At 47.3% G+C, this 21,713-nt stretch overlaps 1 protein-coding gene and 1 long non-coding RNA gene across 5 annotated transcripts in view; one reads left to right on the top strand and one right to left on the bottom strand.

Annotated features, from left to right (window-relative positions):
• LOC147600562 (uncharacterized) overlaps positions 1–21,713 on the top strand; it is a 27,800-nt gene that overhangs the window by 3,021 nt on the left and 3,066 nt on the right. The window lies entirely within an intron of this gene.
• The window catches only part of PACSIN3 (protein kinase C and casein kinase substrate in neurons 3), a 21,872-nt gene continuing 7,890 nt past the window's right edge, over positions 7,732–21,713 (bottom strand). For 2 of the 4 annotated variants that reach the window (XM_086748918.1, XM_086748917.1), the window contains exons 2-12: positions 17,114–17,197; positions 15,522–15,622; positions 14,927–15,083; positions 13,921–14,156; positions 13,355–13,510; positions 12,516–12,691; positions 11,571–11,691; positions 10,967–11,103; positions 10,332–10,397; positions 9,663–9,823; positions 7,732–8,049 (exon numbers count right to left, since the gene is read on the bottom strand). In XM_086748918.1, coding sequence (XP_086605044.1) covers positions 7,934–8,049; positions 9,663–9,823; positions 10,332–10,397; positions 10,967–11,103; positions 11,571–11,691; positions 12,516–12,691; positions 13,355–13,510; positions 13,921–14,156; positions 14,927–15,083; positions 15,522–15,575 — 1,380 coding nt within the window. In that variant the 5' untranslated portion in view covers positions 15,576–15,622; positions 17,114–17,197 and the 3' untranslated portion in view covers positions 7,732–7,933. The remainder of the gene's footprint in view (positions 8,050–9,662; positions 9,824–10,331; positions 10,398–10,966; positions 11,104–11,570; positions 11,692–12,515; positions 12,692–13,354; positions 13,511–13,920; positions 14,157–14,926; positions 15,084–15,521; positions 15,623–17,113; positions 17,198–21,713) is intronic. The other 2 variants (XM_086748919.1, XM_086748920.1) reach the window with 2 other exon arrangements.

The following is a 21,713-nucleotide window of genomic DNA, read 5'->3' on the forward strand; positions in this document are numbered from 1 at the left end:
TACAGATCTGTGTAATGGAGATGTTGTGCAGGGGTCAGGAGGGACAGAATCTGTTCTTGCTGGGGCTTGTGAGAGAGACATGGCATGTGCCCGTGGAGCCAAGGCAGCCTCAGAGGCCAACAGGTCAGTATCACACTTTGTCTCTGCCTGTCTGTGCTAAGAGACGTGGGGAGATACAGTGCAGGCTCCTCTCCTCCGCGGAGGGTGCACAGTTTTTGTCCACTGTGCTGTATCTTAGGAAGGCTTGCTACAGCAGGGTTGCTCAAGCTTCTCTGCCTCAGCTGGGTCCCTTGCAGGCCTTCCAGCCCATGCTAGTTGCTCCAAGTCCTGGCAAGGCTGCTGATCCTGTCCATCAGTTTTACATAAAAGCAGCAGGAAGCGCATGCTGCTGGTGTGAGAAATAGTCAGCTTCTTTTTGTTGCCTTTGTCAGTACAGGAAAGACCTCCTGCTGCTGACTGTTCCCTGCGAGCGCGTGCTGTCACTGCACAGTTCTTGCTATTTCCTGCATCTGTTTCTTTTGCATCTCATGTGCTTTGGTGCTGAATTTCTGAGCTCTGAGCTGGCAGCCTGTTCTTTGGCCCTCAGCTTCCCTGTCCATCTACACCACATCTGAGGTCTGCCTCTCTCCTCCTGACTGCTGTGACACCAGACCCTGAGCCCGATGTAGCCTCCTAATCAGAGATTGACTTGCAGTTACCCACCTCTGTCAGTAAAAGACAGTCCCCAGCATCACTCAAGAGAGCAAAGGAAAGCAAAGGATGGTGACCAGGATTGTTTTTGGAGTCTGCCATACCACTGGGGACACATTTTCAGTACAGAAATCTTGTTGTCTGAGGGCATGAGGTTGAGCGACTGAAAGGACTGTGCAGGAGAGGGATGAGGTGGCTGAGTCCTGCTCTCCTACTCAGACCTGTTGGCTTTGTGCTTTTCCTGAAAGAGAAGATTAGGGAAGGGGGCTGGCAAATTCAGTAAACTACCTGAAAAATAGCTGGAAGATACAGTTTCCAATGGATCACAGTGTGAGTCGTGGGGTACCAGGAATCTACAATGATGCCTTGGGGAGAGGAGTAATTTCTACCACAAGTCTATTAATATTTTTTTTTCTTTTCTTACGAAGCAGTTTACAAACACTAACTAATCCACATTATTTGCCCTGGGATAGGCAGTAACCGTGGGAGAGAGCTCTGCTCAATATTTCAGGGCAGCCTGGCTGTTTTCAGTGGTCGAAAGAGCAAGCATAACCACAGATGGAAGAGAGGAGGAAAGGAGAATCAGATAGAAAGCATTCTCCCTCGCATTAGAGCAAGGAACAGGTTCTCAGCATGTATGTCCCTTCCTGGAGTGTGTAAGAAGGTGCTTCCAATTGCCTGTTGTTTCATGGATCATATAGAAAACTTTTCCTTGGGTGAGTTAGGTTTCTGTCAGGGCAGCTTGCTTCCCACAGGGCCGTGTATTTGCTAGGGTTGATGCAAGGGGAGCAGCCAGCTGAGGGTCGTGGGTGACCAGCCTCCCAGTGTGACAGATGGAGTGTAATGAGTAGCTGCCTCACTAGGAAAAAGTATAGCACTGAGGCAGGCAGCCACGTCACACGCTGACGCCGTGCAATGCTTCCAGCAAGATCTAAGATAAGGAGCTAATACACTACGTGCAGAGTGAATATTGTGTTCAGGTTTACAACTTACACAATTTTCCTGCAGTCTTACAAATGTTGTGGTTTGGAGAAAAGCCAGCAAAGGTGGAAGGAACATACATATTAAGGAACACAACAGATGGGTAACCCGAGAGATACTGAGGAGCGCAGTCATGGCTGGCTTGATCCAATTTGGGGTTGTGTTGCAGCCGAAAGGCTGGTCCTGCTGTGCATGCTGTTCTTTGCACCCACTTTGGGAAGTGGCAGCCGTGGGCCAAGTCACGTCCCTAGCCCCACTCAAATGCTGATTGTCATTGCATTGCTGAGTTGGTCTCCTCCTGCTTGTGCAATTGCTGAAGCAAGTCAGGGAGGGGCTGGGAAGGCTTGAAAGGGGGAAGAGAGGACTGTCCCTTTCAGGTGTGCCAGCTGATGTTGCTGGGCTGTCAGGCAAAACTACTGAGGTTTGCTGGAAAGTGTAACTGGAGGGTGGGGCCAGGGAAGGAGCATACTGCTCCCGGTTGCTTCTGAGTAGTCGTTAAGTGAGTCTGTGCATGTGTATACGTTCAGGCTTTTCTTTTGTAACTCCATTTCCAATATTACAATCAAATGTTTATTTTCAAACGTCTGGTAACATCACCTCTGACTGGCCTGGCAGGTGCTCGAGACTTGGGAAGTTTTGGGGATACCCCAAAGCAGGGGTGAGCTGGCAGATGAGCCCTAGGGTTTCCCACATCTGAGGACAAGTTTTAGACCTTGCTGTAATGGTCACTTTGGAGATGTTACAGGTGTCCCTGCCAGGAGCAGGCTGTTTAGCAGGGGACAGTCTCTCAAGTGAGGTATAGCTTCAAGTCATGTTTATCACACCGTGTGGAAGCAAAGTGGAGAGACTGGGCAGGGAGCTGGCCCCGAGCTACCTCACCTTGCTTCGAGGGCAGTCCACAGCACAGGCACTCGCTTGGAGTCAGAGCTGGCAGGGCTGTCCTCCTATCACACGTGACCCTTCCACATTTTCCAGCAGACATGTAATCCCTTCCCTGCATATCACCCCACTCTCCAGAGTTTTCTAAACTGAACCCCACTAGTGCAGGAACCAGCTGCCTGCAGCCCCTACAACACGCGTAGGGAGCATCCCTAAAGCAGAAGTCAGTGACCCTTGAAAGCAGGGCAGGCTGAGCTAAGGAAAGGCAAGGTAAGCAAGGCAAGATGAGAAAGCTGTTTGTTTACTGTGAAGGTCTTTTGAAAACATATGATGATCGGAGTGCAAGCACCACTGTCAAACAGGTTATTATGAGGGATTTGGGTGCAGAGGGAGTAGGTAGCAGTGCTTCAGCTCATATAAGAGGGGATGCAGGGCCACTGGTGAGACAAACATCCATTGCCACAGCTGGGGGCTGTGACTGTTTTGGTGTCAGCCTCCTGCTGAAAGCAGGAACAATACATTCAGGAAGGAAAGAGGTAGTGAAGTCAAGAGGGAGAGCACTGGTAGGATAGAAAGGAAACTGGGGGAGGAAGGGGCCACAGGATCTGTAAATAGCTGTACCCAGTGGGAGTGCTGAGACTGAAGAGGGGAAGATTATGGGCCCCCACACTGGGGGAAAGAGGTGCTGACCACCACTACACTGCTTGCAGAAAAAGGAAGTCTCAGGCTGCAGCTGTAATTGCCTTAAGCAGAGAGACTGACAAACCAGGAACCTCTGCAAGCAGAGTTACTGGATGATGAAAAACAGGAGGACACAGCCAGTAAAATGGATGTGCTGAAAGCAGCTGTGGTGATTTGACCTGAAATTTGGTTTGGAAAAGTTCACTGGAGCCACGTTGCTTAGTCAAGATGTTCCAACAGAAAACCAGCCCATTTCTTCCAGTTACAGAGCCTACCTCATTGCCCCCTCCTCCCCTTTCAGTAAGGATTTGTTAATCTTCTCCAGAAACATCGTCTCATATTCATCCTCTTTGATCTTCTAAGAACTTAGGGAGCTTGGTAAGCAGTCTCACTCCCTTGCAGCCCCTGAGTTTTCCAGCTCCTTGTAGGCTGGACCTGGGCAGCAGTGCAAAACTTGGTTGTAAGTCTTTTTTTGTTTCTCCTTTTTTTTTTTTTTTTTTTTGATGCAAGGTCCCTGTGAAGACACTTTGCCTCATATCACGTAGCCTCACTGTTCTTGCTTGTTTTGCACAACCTTTTCTGCCAGCCTGTAGCGGGTATTTTCCAACCACATTTCCATAGATCAAGATGGAGTATGTGGCACTAGCTTTGGCTCGGGTTCAGCCCCACGACCAGTCTGCAGCCAGTCTCTATGCAGTTACCCCTAGAAGCAATCACCGACCAGTCTGAGTGGAGTGTTGAAGCCCATTTGAACTCTAGCACCAGCTTTCTTCACAAGCAGAGGGGAATTTTGCAGCCCGCTGCCCAGAAGCGTAATGCTGCAGCTCTAGAAATGCAGCTGAGGCAGCCCCAGTTCATGCACAGCCTGCACGTCAGTGAGGGAGAACCTGCCTGAAACACCAGAGTTGATCTCTGCACAGCCGTGGCCTGGGGCTGGATCTGCAAACAGGGCAGGAGCAAAGGGAGCGCAGGACAGTTTGTAACAGCACTGAGGGGTCTCTCTGCAGGATTGCCACATACTCGCACCTGCCTCCAGGCTTCGTGCCAAGCAAACCAGCCCCAACAAGAACGCATGGGATAGGGAAGTGGGATGGAAAGTAAACTGAAGAACCAATGGCCGCAGACTCCACGCAGGGCTGTGGAAGTGCCACCAAGAGTTAGCTGCTAGCCACAACTCTCAGCTGCCATCAGAGAGCACAGCTGTTATGTGGGCTTTGCGACCCAGATTTTGCCTAACAGGCAGAAACATCATTAATGGGCTGAGCAAGCTCAGCTGCTGCTTTGGGGAAATGGGTGTGATCCATCATAGAGAATCTTTTAACTTCCTCTTCCTAGAAAGCTCGTTATCAACAGGAAATCCAAGCTTTACATGATGCTTTAGAAATTCTTTTCCAGGAAGATGCCAGAACCAAATTCATTATCTGCCAACCACAGATGTACAAGCTTTCCACAAGGAACGGCTTTATTAAAAAAATAACATATGACTAGATAAAGTTTTCACTGTGCTGCCCATCAGGCAAAGACGCATCTAGATGTTTTTACAGAAGCCACGGAGAAAGAACAGGCTTTGCTAGCCTTCTGGAATTCAGGCACAGCATTTGGTTCATGTGTGCATCTCTGTTCACACACAAAACTTTTGGCATGGAATAGATGACAAGTTTCAACTAGAGCCTTTGCGGTTAACAAAGCCTCATTTGCTTCTATGGAAAACTAAGTCTCCAGGCAGAGCTATTAGTTTAATATAAGATCATTAGATGAGTGTGGGTTGTTCCCTCCCCCTCCCCCCCCCCCCAGCTGGTTCTTTACTACACAGGCTCTCTTTTACTAATCCATTTGGGTTTGGGTAGCCAGGATGAAGTGCCATGCCAAAATTTATGAGGTACAGTCCAGCCAAGCAATTCTTCATTCTCAATGTGTTGTCTCCTTCAGCTCTTGGCAATAATTTCTGATGTGCAAACATTCCTTTTGAGAACTTGTTCACATAAGCTGCAGTATGTCACTTATTTCTGGAAACCTTCAAGCAGCCCATTATGATCAGGTGGTCGTGTTTTCCCAGGACAAACAAGCCTGAACAGACTTTGTCCTGTGGAATTTCAGGTTGTTTGTACTGTAATCAGAGGTTCTGTCCACTGAACATTTCTGTCCTCAGAGCAGGTTCTGTCCACACCTAACTCCATCCCTAATTACAGCCTGACTAGAGCTCAGAAGAGGAATTGAAGCTAAGCCTCCATGTTATCCTTCGTAACTCCCTTCTAGAATTTTTTTACCTTATGTGAAAGGCTAGTGTTAGTGTTTGAAAATACCCGGGCTAGCAAGGGAAATTTCGGTATTGATTATAGCACATCTCGGGTCATTTTATCATTGACTGTTTTTGTCTGTTATTTCATAAGCCTGGCAAGCATGCTCTCTTCACATTCATGTGTGTAAAGACAAAGCAACCACAAACAATTGAGTTGTGGGTCAGCAAATGGAACACTTGCAATTACTGTACAACACTGGTTTTAGTGCTGTGGTCCCTCACCTGGACCATAGCACTAAAAGCTGAGACTAGATCTTTAAATAAATCCAAGTGCTTATACACCAACACTTCTAATTGCATGGCATAAGCTTAGAGGTTTATTCAAGTCTTAGACTTAGAATAATAGGTAAATTCATAGCTAAATTCAGGCATTTTTAATGTCTCTGGCTTAGACCTTTAATTGCCTTTTGGAAATACTTTCTCTTTTCTTGAGAAATGACATTACTGATTCAGAACAAAATGCTTCAGCCTTGGTTTTTTTGTTTGCAACCCCCTCACCCATTCATGAAGCACAGTGCTGAGGATATCAACAGCTGATGCATTTCTGTGTATTTCTGTGCTCTTACAAGAGCACTAAATAGCATTAGTCTCAGATCTGTCTGTGACTGACTACATTTCAAGGCATCCAGTGTGCTGTAAAAGGTTAATTTCTGCTTTCTCTGGCAGGCAGGCAACAAGATGTTTGTGGTACTTTAATCTCTCATGAGGTAACAGTGTTTGAATCTGTCCATCCCCCCTCCTTTTCAGCCTACAATCGGTAAACATCCATTTTGGTTCACTAGCTGCCGTTAACATTCTGCAGTCACTTAATCCCACGCACTCACCTATGACTTCAGACTTCTTTATCTGTATCACCCCTTTTCCAAACAGCTCTGGAGCAGTTCACCTCGGTGTGGTTGGTGGAGGCTTGACTGATTTTTGTGAGTGTGGCTTAACCAAGTTCCTCACATGTGCAGACCCAGAATAAGAATTGCACTACAGAAGGCTACTATAAACTCAGAGTGCATCTCAACAATGGTTTTAGACATATGTAGTAAGTAAACAGGTTTTAAACTATTGTTTGAGCTTTCCTGTTTTTCCAAAAATGGAAGCTTGCCTTTTTTTGTTCCCTCAAGCTCTTGGGCTTATCCTATACAGAACATGTCTATCAGTCCTCATGTTTGAATACACAGAGCACTAGGATCAAGGCCTCACTTTGTCTCAGCACCCTCAGGCTTTCAAGGGCAGAAAGACAGACCAGATAAAGAGGCTTGACAGGTCCTCCCTGCTGAATGGCACTTAACTGCACAGATGTACACCTGCAGCAATTCAGGACCAAAAGAAGAGTCATCCCTCTATGGCTAATGTGACAACAAGCAGGTTGCTTCCACACTCTGCTCCCCTTCAATCACAGTGTCAGTGGTCTTTGGCAAAGCAGGGAGTGCACTTCTAGGATCCAGAAGTCAAGAAGATGTAAGAGAAGGAAAAAGATGGTCTCTGCTGTGCACTGAGTGTCCCCGGAGAAAAGTACAGCCAGAGTGACCTAGAAGCATTAGAAACTCCAACAAATACTAGTGCATTTAGGGGTCCTAAGTAGAACAACACTGGAATGTGGCTGCCTTTGTTAATACCAGCCTTCAGTGTGTGTCAGTGCCCATTCTACCTCAGGGAACACTGAGTGAACTCCAACCTGCTGCCAAATAGTTTTCTTCCCAACCTGTTAGTCTGAGCCTCTACATCCTGCAAGACAGAAGCCTCTTTCTCCTGTCTCCAAGCTATACCATCATTAAGTCCTGGTGTTATCCCAGTAAATCTGAGGGCAGTGGAAGGGGACATCCAGGTTGTTGAAGCTGTATCACTTATACCAGCTGCTTTACCAGGGAAGCCAACAAGCCTGCAGGTGAAGCATACTGAACACTTCTAAAAGATGTGGGAGAATAAATAGATTTCCGCCAGTCAGCCTGATTGAGCAAAAAAAGGGGAAGCACTACTACAAGTTCCCTATTGCCCTGCACATCCAAAGTTCCTTGAACAGGAAGCCTGGGGGCAGGGCAGACCCCAGCACCCTATGGATCCATGTGCACTGAGGCTAAGGAAGCCTCCTTTCTCTGTTCTGAAGAGTTAGTTGCATGTGCCACTTATCTCCCTTCACTGAGTGCAAGTCAAGAGGATCCACTCTTTTCTGCACTCCTACACTCCTATAGTGCTCACAGTCAGAGAAGTCTTTACTCATCCTTGTTTATTTATTAGAAAATCCCTACAGGCCTAGGCATTTAAAATGAAGCATTAGTTACATGGAATACGTGCCCTCAAAGTCCAGAAGTTGCTGGATATACTGCAAAGGTGCATTGGGGCCAGCAGTGACCCAGTGACCTCTGCAGGAGATGCTGGTATGGCTGTGAGACACCAGCAGGGCAGTAGCAATCATGATCCAACCTTCTCGACATAGTTAGCAGGATACAGTCCAACTTGGCCAGTGAGAAGCCGGCCCTTGCACCAGCCCTGCTCATCTTCCTCACTAATCTTCATTAGTTCTTCACCTAAAAAAGCAAAAACAGTCATTAGGAAGCAGCCGTGGGAAATGCAGCATGGCATTTTTCCCCACCTGAGAAGAGCTGATAAAAAAGCAAGACCGAGGGGTCTGAATCACCACACTTTTCTCCCCTTATCACACTCTGTATCATACTGCACAGTTTGGATCAAAGCCAGAGGTACTGACCTCTGCAGTATCTATGCTCAGTACCATCCTCTAGGCCAAGGAACTTAGAGACAAACCTTCACTTTTGCTGTTCAACACCAGAAATATTTTTGTGCCCTATATTTCTGCCTGCTTTCCTGCCCCCAGAGAAACATGCTTACAAACCAGACAGATCAGAAGGATCGCAGATTTCTTCTTTAGTGGCTTCTCTGGAGCAGGTGGGAAGAACATGTAAGAGGTTGCTAAGCTCTGGGTTGGCTGTTAGGACCCAAAATGACTATTCCATGATGGAGTGTCTGGTTTGGCCAGCAAGCCATGGAATCTCAAGACTATGACCAGGAAAGGCTTTTAACTTTCCCACATCTACTTTGGGAAAGGGCAGAAGGGTCCTTTTCTCCACCAGTAGAAGGTCATACTTCTGCCAGAGAGGGAGGTCTCACTGCATCAACAGGCACATCCCACACCGGCAGAGGCTCAGAAAGTTATCCGCTGTTAAGCTTAAGCCCTACTGCTGCATGCTGCTCAGAGGAGAATAAAAAAAAGGAGATGACTGAAGCTAACCAGTCATGCCTCATTTCATCTGCTGGGTGGAAGGAAAGAGAGTGCAAAGAGTCAAGTTCTAGAGCACCCATATCGTAAGATATTTCAAAGCAGCAAGTTAGTTTTAGGAAGTTTACTAGTGCAGTAACACTGCTGCATAGATATTGGCCTCAGGCACAAGCCCTGCTACTGAAGGCCTTCAGTGACTTTTTAAAATGCGTGTATTTTGGAGAGGTATAGCACAGAGATACCATGTAAGACTCTAAACAAGCAAGATTAGAGACACTGTCAAGATCCAGATGTCCTCTTGGAGGTGGAAAAGATGGCACATGCAAACTAAATTTAACTGAAGGAAGAAAAGGGGAAGGGTCTGTCTGCTCCAGCATTCTCTCTCAGTCCTCTGCTGCAAGCCAGGATCTCCACTCTCAAGACACCCATTTTGAGCAACAGTCTGCATAGCTGTTTTTTGCCAGTTGAACTCTGCCTTCAGTAGTGCATGTCAGTCAGCTGAATTTTCTCCCAAAACATCTATCTTCTGGTGACTTCAAAGGACAACCCAGACCACCTATATAATTTTTGTATCAATGGCACAAGGGAGAAGCATTTAATAAAGTTTCAAGATACAATGCAGAATAAATGCCTTAGGAGGAGGCAGGAAGAATCTGTTTTACTACTTGGGGTCTGCTCTCCCTGTGACCAAGGCCTAGGCAGTCTCTTTTTATGTGGCCTCAGTGGCTCTTAGTCTAGCACAGGTTGGACTGCCCAGTGTATCATCCACCTCAATGGATCAGAGCAGGGGAAGAAGAATAAGGATCACTTTTCAAGAGGACATCCAGTTCTTAAAGAGTGTTTCAATCATGCAGTCAGCACAAGTGAGGACAGCAAAAGGTTAGTAAGAGATTAGTGCTTCTGTACCTGCTTTAAAGCTCAGCTCATCAGCCTCCTGTCCTGTGTAATCATACAGCGCTCGTACCCGTACACCTGGTACCTTTATGTCCTCCTCGTGCCCATTGGCATCCAGGCACTTCTTGGGAGTGTCCTCGTCTGACCACTCCGAAATGTCTTCCTTCCCTCCGCTTTGCACGTGGAAGGAGAGAGGGGACAAGATGGTTGTTAGGAGACTCAACTCTCATCCACCTCCTCCTGAATCATGCACCACCCTGACTCCCCCCGAGACTGCTATGCTATAGAACAAGGTGCAAGAGGCCCAACAGCCAAGTGAGGGTGAACACGGAAGAGAGGTCCCAGGAGACCAGATTTGGTTGAAAGCACCCAAGCATTAGAGCCCTGAGGGCCAGGAGGGTAACTCATTCTCAGAGTATTTTCACACATGCACACTCTTCATGACGTCATCCTACTCTAGCAGATCCTCTCACACAAGGAAGGCCAGTCCTAACTGGAGAGCTGTGTCCAGAGTTATTCCAGCCAAAAGTAAGACAAACAGGAGAAGCCACGTCTCCCATCCCAAAGAACCATGTCTGGAATGCCATTTTCCAAGTCAGGAACAAGAGCAGAGAGGAAGAACAGCAGAGGACAGGCACCTGGAACCCAAAAGTCCCTGAGGAGGCTATGTTCCATACTAACTTCACATGGCTGGGTGCCCTCAGGCTGTCATAGAAGAGGCTGCTCTGCTCCTCTTCATAGGAAAACCTGTGGATTGGCAAATAGGGCCCCTGAATCCAGTAGACTGAAATACAGTAGCAGCCTTGAGACACCTCTATATCCTCATTCTTTTCTGCCCAGTTCACTTAGGCCAGAGTTCACCTTTTAAGGCAGGACGGCTACTGGAACTGCAGGACATGAGCATCTTCAGCCTCTCCCTATTCCCCCGCTTGCTTCCTGGCAAGGAAAAAATCTGATGCCTGCATTTAGGGAACAGTACAGCTAACTGGCAAAGCTACCAGTTCCCAACTCCCCTCACCCTGTCTGGGAAGAAAATGAATGCGTGCCAGAATCTCACACAGCATTAGTCTGACTGGGCCAGATATCACTAGAAGGATCTTTACAGGGAAGGCACCTTGTGAGGCAGTGCATGCTAGGGAAGAGGAAAGAAAAAAATGCAGCTACCTTAGCCTAAACTCCCCTTTTCTATGGTCTTCTCCAGAGTGGCACAGGCAAGATAGGAAGTTAAGGAAGAGATCACTCCTATTAATCCAACTCATTCCCTAGGCAGGACTGCACTTTTCCTAACCTGATGTATCCCACACTTCAGCCCTTACCTTTGCCTTGTCTGCAGAGGAGTCTGTGAGACAACACCATCCCGTGCAGGCAAAATGCTGGTCAGCATGACATCGTCAGCCACCTTGCCACTCTTCTCCTTCTTGGTGATTGGCCGCTGTGTTTCGAGGGACCATTCCTGTTCAGGGAAAAGCAGTAACACCATCAAGCCACTCAGATACAAGAGTTCTGTGCATCTTTTCTGACCAACATAGAAAGACAGAACACCAAGACATACTTCAGCTGTGGCTACGCAGGTCAGCCAAATGGCCTTGCTAGCACAGCAGGCTCACTCCTGTTGAGACCCAAGATACAAGAGGAGCTGCAAGAAAATTATAACAAGAACTTGTCCCAAGGCCCTGACCACCAGCTCCTGTTCTTCAGCCTTGCAGCTGGATGGCTGGAGTATTTGCAGTTTGGCAGGGCTGCACATGTCCCTTTGGGCACCAAAGACCTTGCCATACAACAAAAATTTTAGAAGACCCTAACATCCTGAGCCTGCCAACCAAAGACATGGTCTTTCCAACACAAGACTAGCAATCCACCGATTTCAGTGAAACAGCTAAATGTCTGGAAATAGTAATACACTCTAGAATGCTACTTCACCTCAAACTGAGGCCAGTTCATCACCATGCCTGGTCCATGAGTGTTGCGCCACCACTTCAGGTCCTCCTGGTTGTCTGCAGCCATGATGACTTGGTAGAGATCTCGATACAATGCTTGAAAGCTATGACCAGAAACAGACAGAACCATCAAGTCCTCAGCAGTTTCACAAAAGCCAAGCAGGAAGGAAGAGCATAAACTCATGCCCAATTACATAAGATTGAAAGTCCCACAGGATTAAGGATGCTAGAGCAGCATGTGTTCAGCCCTAGAAAAACAGAAACACCCTTACAGAAGGGTCAGCCTGGCAAACAGGACAGGCTTGTTTGAAGTGGCAGTGGCTAACATCTGCCAGCTCTCAGCACAGCTCATCAAATGAGCACTGAAAAGAGCCTGGCACATTCTTGCATGCATACAGGGAGGTGGCTCAGATTTCTTGCCTCCACCTTGAAGTATAGGACCACAGAAGATTTTTGGCTGCACCCATTTCCCCCAGGTGACTCCTACTTAAGTGCTACTTGTGGACTTACAGTTATCATTATTTCACAAAAGATCTCTTCACTGAGGGCAGAATGGGGTGTAATAGCTATAGATACTAGAAGGCAACAGAGCCACATTCCTCAGACTGGGATTACATACAGCAACATGGAGGCATTTCACAGAATTGAAACACACCCACAGGACAGTACTGGACAGTAGTGGAAGAAGGGTTCAGAGGCAGAAAGAATCCTCTCTGAGGAGCCTGGCACTGTCCAAGATCAGAGACACCAGCACTGCTCAGCCTAAAGGGACCAAATGCCAGTTCTAAAGACACTTGGGAGGGGGAGGAGTGAGATGTGCCTGATGCAACCAGGCAGCTCCCTTTCACAGACTCCAGAATCAGTACCCCTCACCAGAGCCAAGGGCGTCCCAGGCTGGCAGACCTCCCTCCTGCGTCAGGGCCGGTACCTTTCACTGGTGGAGAGGTTGAGGTGCTGGTGCAGATTCAGGAACATCTCCTTAAAGAAGCACAGTCGCTTGCGCTCTGCTTCCTGACAGCCCTCAAACACTTGCTCCATGTCCTCCATGTACCGGGGATTGTAGCGGTTCAGCTCTTCCAGCATCTTCTCATATTGATCCTTGCACTGTATCAACCCAGAAGGACAGCAATGGTGAGATGTGTTGCCTTGATGTCAAACCAGTGACATTCCACCTGTTCTAGCTTGGGACTGACAAGTTTTTTCCCCCCTTGCACTGCTGAACAAATACACCACAGAAAGAAGAAATCCCACAGCTGGTATCCCAGTCCATTGCTCTTCTAATATTCTTGCAAGTTTCTTGTTCTTCCTTGCCACTCTCTTCCATAGAGGACCTTCCACACTTTCACTCTTGTGGGCAGGCAAACCAGGCACTTTCGGTAGCCAAGTCTTCAACTCTGCAGCTCCCACTCCCTCTACCAAGTTTCTCCTCCCCCCTTTTTTTTTTTAATTTACTTATAAATCAGATCTTACTCAACACCAAAGATAGAGAGACCTTTTCCTCCTACATACATCTATCAGTATGGAGTCACTTCCTTAACTCTCTCCATCACACAAGTCAGCATCAACTGGTCTCCATACAATCCCAACAGGCAGCATCTAGACTGGCTTAGTTACTGAAATCTCAGTCTAACTCACTAAAACCTCAGACAATGGGATCTCACGCTTTCTTACAGGCTTCAGCAGGAGCCATTTCACTAGGTGACACTATAACCAGTGCCTTTTCCTCAAGGGAAGTATCTGTGACCCACATCCATACAACACACTCACCTTCTCAGCCTCCTGAGTACACTTCTCTACACGCTCCTGCAACTTGCGCAGCTGCTCCTGGGAGACAGACGAGTCTGCCTTGGCATGGTTCTCCCTTGTATGTGCTGTTTTCTCCTCCTTTCGGGCAGCATGATAGTTTTTCTTAGAAGTCTCCACCTGTAAGAGGAAGATGCAGAGAAAGCCATGATCCTGACCAATTGATCCTCAATTACTCAGAGATGGCATGTTAACATCTGTTACAGTCAGCACCAATTATCTCAGGACAACCTAACAGGAATGCCAGCTTGGCCTTTAGCAAACCATGCTCCAAAGGGAAGAGGTACCTCCAAATGATCTCTTTATCAGTGCTCACCTGCCATGCAGGAATACAGAGCCTGTTACCAAAGTCTTCCCACATGGGAAGGAAGCTACAAACCCACCAAGAACAAGAGACCATGAGGACATCCTGCCCTCTCTGGCATTCTCTGCTACTTTGGCTAAACACAGGTTGTTTGACCAGTGGCTCTCACAAGCAGGCAGCCACTTGACTGTCCTTATCCCTCCTTCCCCATTCATGCTTTGCTCACGTCTTTCATCTTCTTCACCCAGGGTTTCTGGGCCTTGCGGAAGCCATCCTCTGCCTCCTTTGTCTCCTTGAAGCCTCCAATCATCTGCTTGTGGTAGGCATCCTTCTGCCAGGCCTTGATCTTATCCGAGTCTTCGCCAGCCAGGTGGTTCCGGACAGCTAAGTGAATTTCACTCAGTTTGTCTGCAGCTGTCAGGAAAGCATGCCAGGCCTTCTCCAGAGTACCGTACTGTGGACCTGCAGGAACAAGCACCAGAGGGGCTCTTACACCTCCTGCCTACAGAAGGGAAGGCAGATTCTTTTCCTCCTACATACATCTATCAGTATGGAGTCACTTCCTTAACTCTCCCTCATCACACAAGTCAGCATCTACTGGTCTCCACACAATCCCAACAGGCAGCATCTAGGCCAGCTGTAACAGCTGGCCAAGATGGGCATTTCTTCTGGGCAGCCTTCTCTGCCCTAGATGGTGCCTGCTAGGAAAAGGTTCCTGTAGAAAATTCTCTTCACAGCTCTGACCTGAGCTTCAGGAGAGATAGAAATACTGTTTCATGACTGAGGCTACGCTTCTGTTTCACAGACCAGTAGGTCTTTTGGGACATCTGTCCCAGTGTTTCCCATTACTACATAAGCCACTATCAGTTTGAGCCCACTGGCACTAAATCACAGCATTAGTAGTTATTCTCTGACTGGAGGAGGAGGAGAGATAGCCAAATCACCCTTAAAAAGGGAGATCTGCAGCTTGATTTAAGACTTAAGACTGCCCAAGGACTTGCCAAACTAAACAAATAGATATAATTTTTTTTTTTGTAACCAAACACCCAGCAAAGCAGAGAACACCTCTCCAAGGGAATCAGAGGACTGGCTACAAAAACACACACACAAAGACACCCAAGAAAGTCACCCCCTTCCTGGAGAAGGGAAGCCTGCCCCCAAAGGAAACAGCATCCCCTCAGTAAGGGGCACTATGAATGCATCCTGTTCCCCGTCCAACCTGCCAATTTTACCTTTCTCAACATTGGTCCTCCACTTACGGGACCACTCTGTTAGCTGCTGGGCATAGTTCTTCTCTATCTTGGCTCGCTCCTGGAAGCAGGAGATTAAGTCATTGCAGAGCCGGTACCCATCATCCACACGCTTCACTGTCCGCCTGTAGTTTCCAGCCTGAAATGTCACACATCATCATTTATATTGTACTGACTTTTGTGTTCCTTCAGAACAGAAAGCAGCAGGTCAGTCATTGCACAGGGGGGAGCACAGGCCCTTCTGAAGCCAGCAGCTGGGCTCAGACCCTCCTCTGGCACTCTCTCAGGCAGGCACAGCAGTGGAAGGAAGAAGCCAAGATGCTTGGCTTGCCTCTCTCACAGCTCAGACCAGTGTCAGCTGAACAAGGAACTCTCATTCCACAGCATCTGTAGAGGAAAGGGTCACCTCCTCCCTGAAGTAACACAGAGCGTGTTACTGAACCTCCCCACAGTTCCTCCCTTCCACTCCCCAAGAGCAACATGTCACCCAGGAACCTGAAACTCAATCCTCTAATTCCACAGGCGGGAGGTAAGAAGACATTCCTACCTCCCTCACACTCTGATTATCCTTCCTTACCTCCCAGAAACTGCCTCCAGGAGACTCCCCGCCAGCATCATCTTCTGATGACATCACTCCTGTTTTCTTGCAGCAGAGAATTTTTGCAGATTTCAGTTAAGCTGAGAAGAGAGAAAAGTGATTTCTAGCATAGCACTGGTTGCACCTTCACAGATGGCACAGTTCTCCATGACTCTTGGAGCTGGAGGAGCCCAATTTACTGCCCTGCAGGCAAGTACTGGCATCGCTGCACCTCCAGCAGTAGATGGCTAGATCCAGCAGAGATGCCCAGGACTGAACCTGCCTCCTCCCTCCCTGCAGACAGACCTGCAGCACGATGGAAAAGGACGTTGTAGAAGAATCTTGCCAAACCTCAGCTGTACAGATACTGGAGATGCTAGTGAATCCAGCACCCTTCAGCAGCACCAGACATCTCTGTAGAGGTTCCTTTCTTAACCAAGGCCCTCAAGAGGGTAGCAAAAGCTACAGAAACTGACGTAGCTAAAGCTATTTGAAATCTGCCTTGAAAGACTTCAAATAAGTCTTCTGTCAATGGAGATGACTCCAGCTTCCCAGTATGACTCAAGATTATGGGATTACAACAACTGGCAGGAGAAAACAAGGCTGAGCAGTCAGCAGGCAGGCATGTCTTGAATGGGGAGGAGCCCTATAAGCTGCCCACCAGCTGAGCTGGGCTTGAGCAGAACTACAGAAACACGCTGGGGCATCCCCAGCCAAACGGCACTGCAGCGCAAGTGCCAGTTACCCAGCAGCACCCCTTCCCTAGAAACATCCCTGTAGAGCTGGTGTTCTCGTTACACTCAACTCTCGCACTGCATTAGGCTCAAAATCTAGGCTAGAAGGTAAAAGGTTCACCTCATCCTCTGTTGTCCCACAACTTTTGCCCATTCCCCTCCGCTAGTCTGCGCTGCCAGTTTGTTCCTGACATGGTGTGGCACTACAAATTCCTTAGGGAGAGGTTCAGGGTTGCTCTTGTGCAGGAATGAGAGAGGGAGTCACGGAAAAAGGCCCAAGCCCAGCCACTCACACACAAACCCACTCCATTCTAGGCAAGCCTGGGTTAACACAGCATAGATGTCCTTTGCTGCCACTTCTCCTCTTGCACATTCCTAGTTATAAAAAGCTTCCCTCACGCCCCAGAGAGGTATCTGCTCATTCTGCCAGCCCACAGAGCACACAGCAGAGATGAAGATCAGGTCAAGAGTCACATCTCCCACCTCCTGCAAGTTCTCAGTGGCAAGAGCCACATGGTGAAGCACCCCAACACAGACTACAGGAGTTTCCTCCATTTCTTCTTGAAACAATTTGGCTCTGTTTGCCCAGTTCCATCGCATGGATACTATCATGAGTATGTTAATGCTGTTCCTCTGGGTTTCTCCAGAAGATTGAAAGTGCTGAATTCCAGTCGCAGAAGCAAGTTGTTAAATGGGACATGACGCTCAGGGTGATGAACCCAAAAACCTGAAGAATACCTCCACCCATGCCACCAGCTATCCTTGTCCTCCCTCCCCACCATTTCTCAGCAAGCTGCAAAGCTATCTTATGTGCCTCCAGGGCACACAACTCTACTCTTGTCCCCAGTAACTACATACCTGAAAGCTGAAAGCGAGATGCCGCAGGGGAGCAGCAGGCAGCTGGCAAGTGTGTCCCAAGCTCTTCAAACTGCCTGAAAAAGACTGGAGGAGACAGAGATGGGCACAGTTAGACACTGCCGCTCCTTTATGGGGATGCTGCCTGTTCTGATGCACTGCAATCCTAGGGGTGTTCCCCTTATGCCAGCTACTAGGAGGGGCACCCTCTGATATAGCAGCTGCAGCCACTGTGCCTCCTGAGATGCCACGTTCCAGCACGTAGGAGAGATGCCAAATCCCTGTGTCACAAGATCTAGCCCCAGAGAGAGTTAAAATAGGAACACTGGGGCGGTATGACAGCACTGTGCGGGAAAGGTAGCATCACAACAGCTGAGCAAAGGAAACAACTCGGGCCAGAAAGGCCTAAAATAAGCACGGTCCCCAGGCACCATATGTGGGGCCTGGACTCCCCTTTCACTGTAGTGTTCGGTTTAGCAAACCCCACTACCTCCAGGCACTGCTGCCCACACTTTTGCACACAGCTGGCATTGGGAGAAAAAGGGAAGGACACAAACACACTTTCTCCAGTCTCTTTACTGAAAATGAAGATGATTTATATACAAGACAAAGGACTTGATAACTCTACATATAAAAAAAAAAAAAAAACCCAAAACTCACAAGAATGCATGTTCTGGTCTAGAGGCCTCAAGTCCTTTTAGGAGCAGAGCAACTAGCACTCCCCTCGTGGGATGTGGCTCTCTATCAGTAGAGTGGTTTTTGTCCCTTGATTCTGTAAGTTGTCCCCATCACATTCTCAGAAATACTTTATTTTGCCGTTATGGTATAGGTAGCCATCATCAACTTTCCACAGAGGAAAGGGAAGTAAAAAACCTGCAGAAACTAAGGGAAGTGAGGGCAGAAAGAGGCATTTTTGTTTACCTCACATTCACTTCCCTGAAGATTTACTTCAATGTCAAAAGTCTATTTATTCAAAAGACAGACCAGCAAAAAAACCCTTCTGCTCAGTCATCAATATCCACTCAGCTGAGGCTGGAAGGTTAAGGCAACTGAGAGTTAATACAGCTGAGTGCAGAAACTGCAAAACTTGTGAGGAAGTGGGATTTTTAGCCAGATATTAAGATTTGGAGAAGGAGTGAAATACATTAGGAAAACAGGAGGAAAGAAAAAAAAAGCAGATTGGGTTACTGCAAACAGTCCAGGGACCTTTGAATGGGAAGAGTCATGATCCAGGTCACTGCTTAAAAAGCTATAGCTCATCATAAACCTTCAAAGACTTCCCCGTGGTTCCCAGTAAAACCAGACTACACATTCCTGAAATTGCTAAGAATAAAAAAGTTCATGAATAGTTACGTAAAAATATACTTAAACCTGCCCCATATTATTCCTTTCTTTCTCCTGATTAAGATATAGATCAATTAAATATGACAGATGAAGGCTATATCACTTTTTCCACCCCACACTCCCATCCTCACTCTATCAGGAAGCAATGAATCACAAACATGCCTCCCATCTCGGGTTTCCAATTCAGGCTGACTACAGAGTGCTAGAATTTGGGGTCAAATGTGGAAAACTCTTGTGTGTGAGAGTGTGCTTGTTCATTTGAGGGACAGTCAAGCAAAAAAAAACGAACAAACAAACAACAAACCAAAAAACCACACTAAATCCATTCTTTCTGCAGTTTCCACATTAAATTTGAGCTATACCTACTTATTTTCTCTGGTGTTACAAACCTAAATAACTTTATTTACTATCACTAAGATCAACAGTCTCTGAAATATAATAGTAGCAGTTCTGGATCAGACTAAGGGTCCTCATAGCCTCTGCAGACAGCAGCCAAAAGCAGATACCTTCCCTCATTTGAGAACAGAGCAAGCATACATGCGTGCTCTCCAAGCCCCTAACCATTTATTGACAGGAACTTCCTGAGCTGGATGTGGCACCTATGAATTTAGTAACACTCAGTGGATCTCTCTTCCATTAATTTCTCCAATCTACTTTTGAACCCACATGAGCTTTCAGCATCCACAGTATCATGTGGCAAAGCATCCCACAGCTTAAGGCTATACTGTAGCCATCGGCACAGTGGCTAGGTGGGAGAAAACTAAGTAGTATAATATTTCTACAAGCTAATCTCCATGACCTGAGTAGCAGCCAGTCGAGTACGTATTTCCATAGCAGTTGTATAGACTTTATAGAAGTCCAGAAAAAAAACTAGCCTGTAGAAGCAAAAAGGTCAAAGAATAAGAAGGACCCTTTTCTGCCAGGCTTTTTCTGGACTTTACATACTCCATGAGTCCGTGTCAGTCAGCAGATCAAATTGGATCTGCACGCAGACATAGGGAAGGTACTTAGTACAGCACAGAGGGGCTGAAGAACAGCTGCTGCTGTCACCCTGAGCCCTAGAAGAGCAAATAGATTGCTACTCCACCCCCTCATGCCTAGTTATTCCCAAAACATGGCATGTGTTGTGAGCCACCAAGAGCTTAAGACCAGGGGAAACTCGAGTTTGCCAGGAAAAGCAAATATATGCGTTATACATGCCAAAGCCTGGAGGTTTTTTTACAGCAAAGTAGAGATGACAGGGCTACCCTGTGGACAGCCTGACGTAGCAAGAGCCACCACATGACTGCAGAGGGCTGTCAGAGCCTGCACAGTGTGAGCAATATAGCTGGAGTTGTACTGGGTCAACTGGAGCTATATGTGGGTCAGCACCACATACAAGACTTCGATGCCACTGCCACTTCTGCTAAGAGGAGGCTATCTCAAAAACTGTATTTGCAGAGCAAAGGAATGTTTATTCCTACCTTCCTCCCGCCTTCCTCTTTCAGCTATCACAGCTAAGAGCTACGCGAGACCTCACTGCAGCTCCTGCAAGACAAGCTCTCTGAAGAATGAGGGAGAGAGTGACTGCACCTCTATTCACTTCACACCTCCACAGGACTACGGACAAAGGCATCACAGACACCACTATAACCACCAGTGTCCAGTAGATAAACTGAACCAGGCAAATGAGGTTTCTGCACAGCTACAACCCTTTCTGCTAGTAGTGTTGAAAAGGTACTCACCTCCTTCCCCCTAAATACCTGCTCCCACTTATGACCAACATAGTTATTAGGCCACACCTGCTATCAACTCCCTATCAGGTTATCAAAAAATGGCTCTTGCTCTTCAGCTGCAGAAAGGTAGAACTGCTCATGACTGCCTCACTGGTACCGAGCTCCACTCAGGGAAATGCCACAGGGCTTGTCATGGCAGAGCTGTTTCCCCCTTTAACCATGTTGTTAATCTCACCCCTGCTCTAGTCAGTCACGCATCTCAGAGCACAGATCCCTGCCCTCAGGCCAAGATGTCAGGCTAAAACATTCCCTTTCAAAGCACGTGTGAATCTGGCAACACGCTACAAGGTATGGCTTTTTGTTTCCTGTTTGCACAACATGAGTACAACAGGGTCCTGATCCACAGATAAAACTTTTAGACCTGATAGCAGCAATCGCTCTTCTCCACTTCAGAAACCTTTCCCTAAGGCAGGTAAGCCACAGGGATCTTCTTCCCTCTACACCACACTCCAATACTTCCAGCCTCCAAATGCCTAAGGCATCACTTCTGTGCACTGCTCGACTGCCTCTTCAAACTCCTTGTGAGCAATTGTTTTCCTAATTTTGCCAAGAACAAGCCTCTGAACTTGACAAATGTTCAAAGGGCTGGTGCATGCAGCCCTGCAGGAATTCATCCACGGAAACAGAGCTTGTACACTTGGGCCTTGTCTGATGTTCAGAAACCTTTCCCTAAGGCAGGTAAGCCACAGGGATCTTCCCTCTACACCACACTCCAATACTTCCAGCCTCCACATACTGGATGCAGACACATGTAGGAACAAGTTGAGTTACATTTATCTAGTAATAGTAACTGGGGCTTTGGTGGAGGCACATTTCTATTATGGACCAATTTCTATATAGGTTTTAAAGCCAAGCTAAGCAAGAGTTCTAATCAGGAATGGGCTGCTACTAGGTGATATCCACCTCAAGACAACAACTAACACCACAAGGCAGCAATGTGAGATTTCTGTGACCAATTTGTTTGATTCCTAGAGTCACTCTTCTGTACAGCAGGCAGTGGTGAAGGTATTTTTTTCACTCCAGGGTACTTCTGGTATAGGTTGCAGATAAACATTTCAATGGGAACAATCCAAATACACAAAAGGATGACAGCCTCCCTCCCCTTACAGAACAAGGGATGTGAAAACTCTTAATTTTTTTTTTTTTTTTTCTTCTGTTAACTTGTTGTCAGAATGGAACTAGAGAGCTAGAGCCAGGAGGTTCCACATGACTCCAGCAGTGTAATGAACTGTACTGCTGCTTGTACAGCAGTGCTGGGAAGGTCCCTGATGGAGAGAATGAAATGGGACATGGGACACAGTGTCCCTTCCAGCCTCACCATCTCTGGCAGTGCACATCTAATAGCTCTAATGCTAGTGACTAATGATGCCCAGTAACGTGCTCTCCACTGCCATTATATAGGAGGACCAATATTACAGATGTACTCTCCTTTCTGAAGAGGGGCTAGTTCTTCTCTACAGCTAGAGAGGATGTCAAGTAACATG

The sequence above is a fragment of the Chlamydotis macqueenii genome, chromosome 5, assembly GCF_036417535.1.
Source record: "Chlamydotis macqueenii isolate bChlMac1 chromosome 5, bChlMac1.mat, whole genome shotgun sequence".
Taxonomy (NCBI): domain Eukaryota; kingdom Metazoa; phylum Chordata; class Aves; order Otidiformes; family Otididae; genus Chlamydotis; species Chlamydotis macqueenii.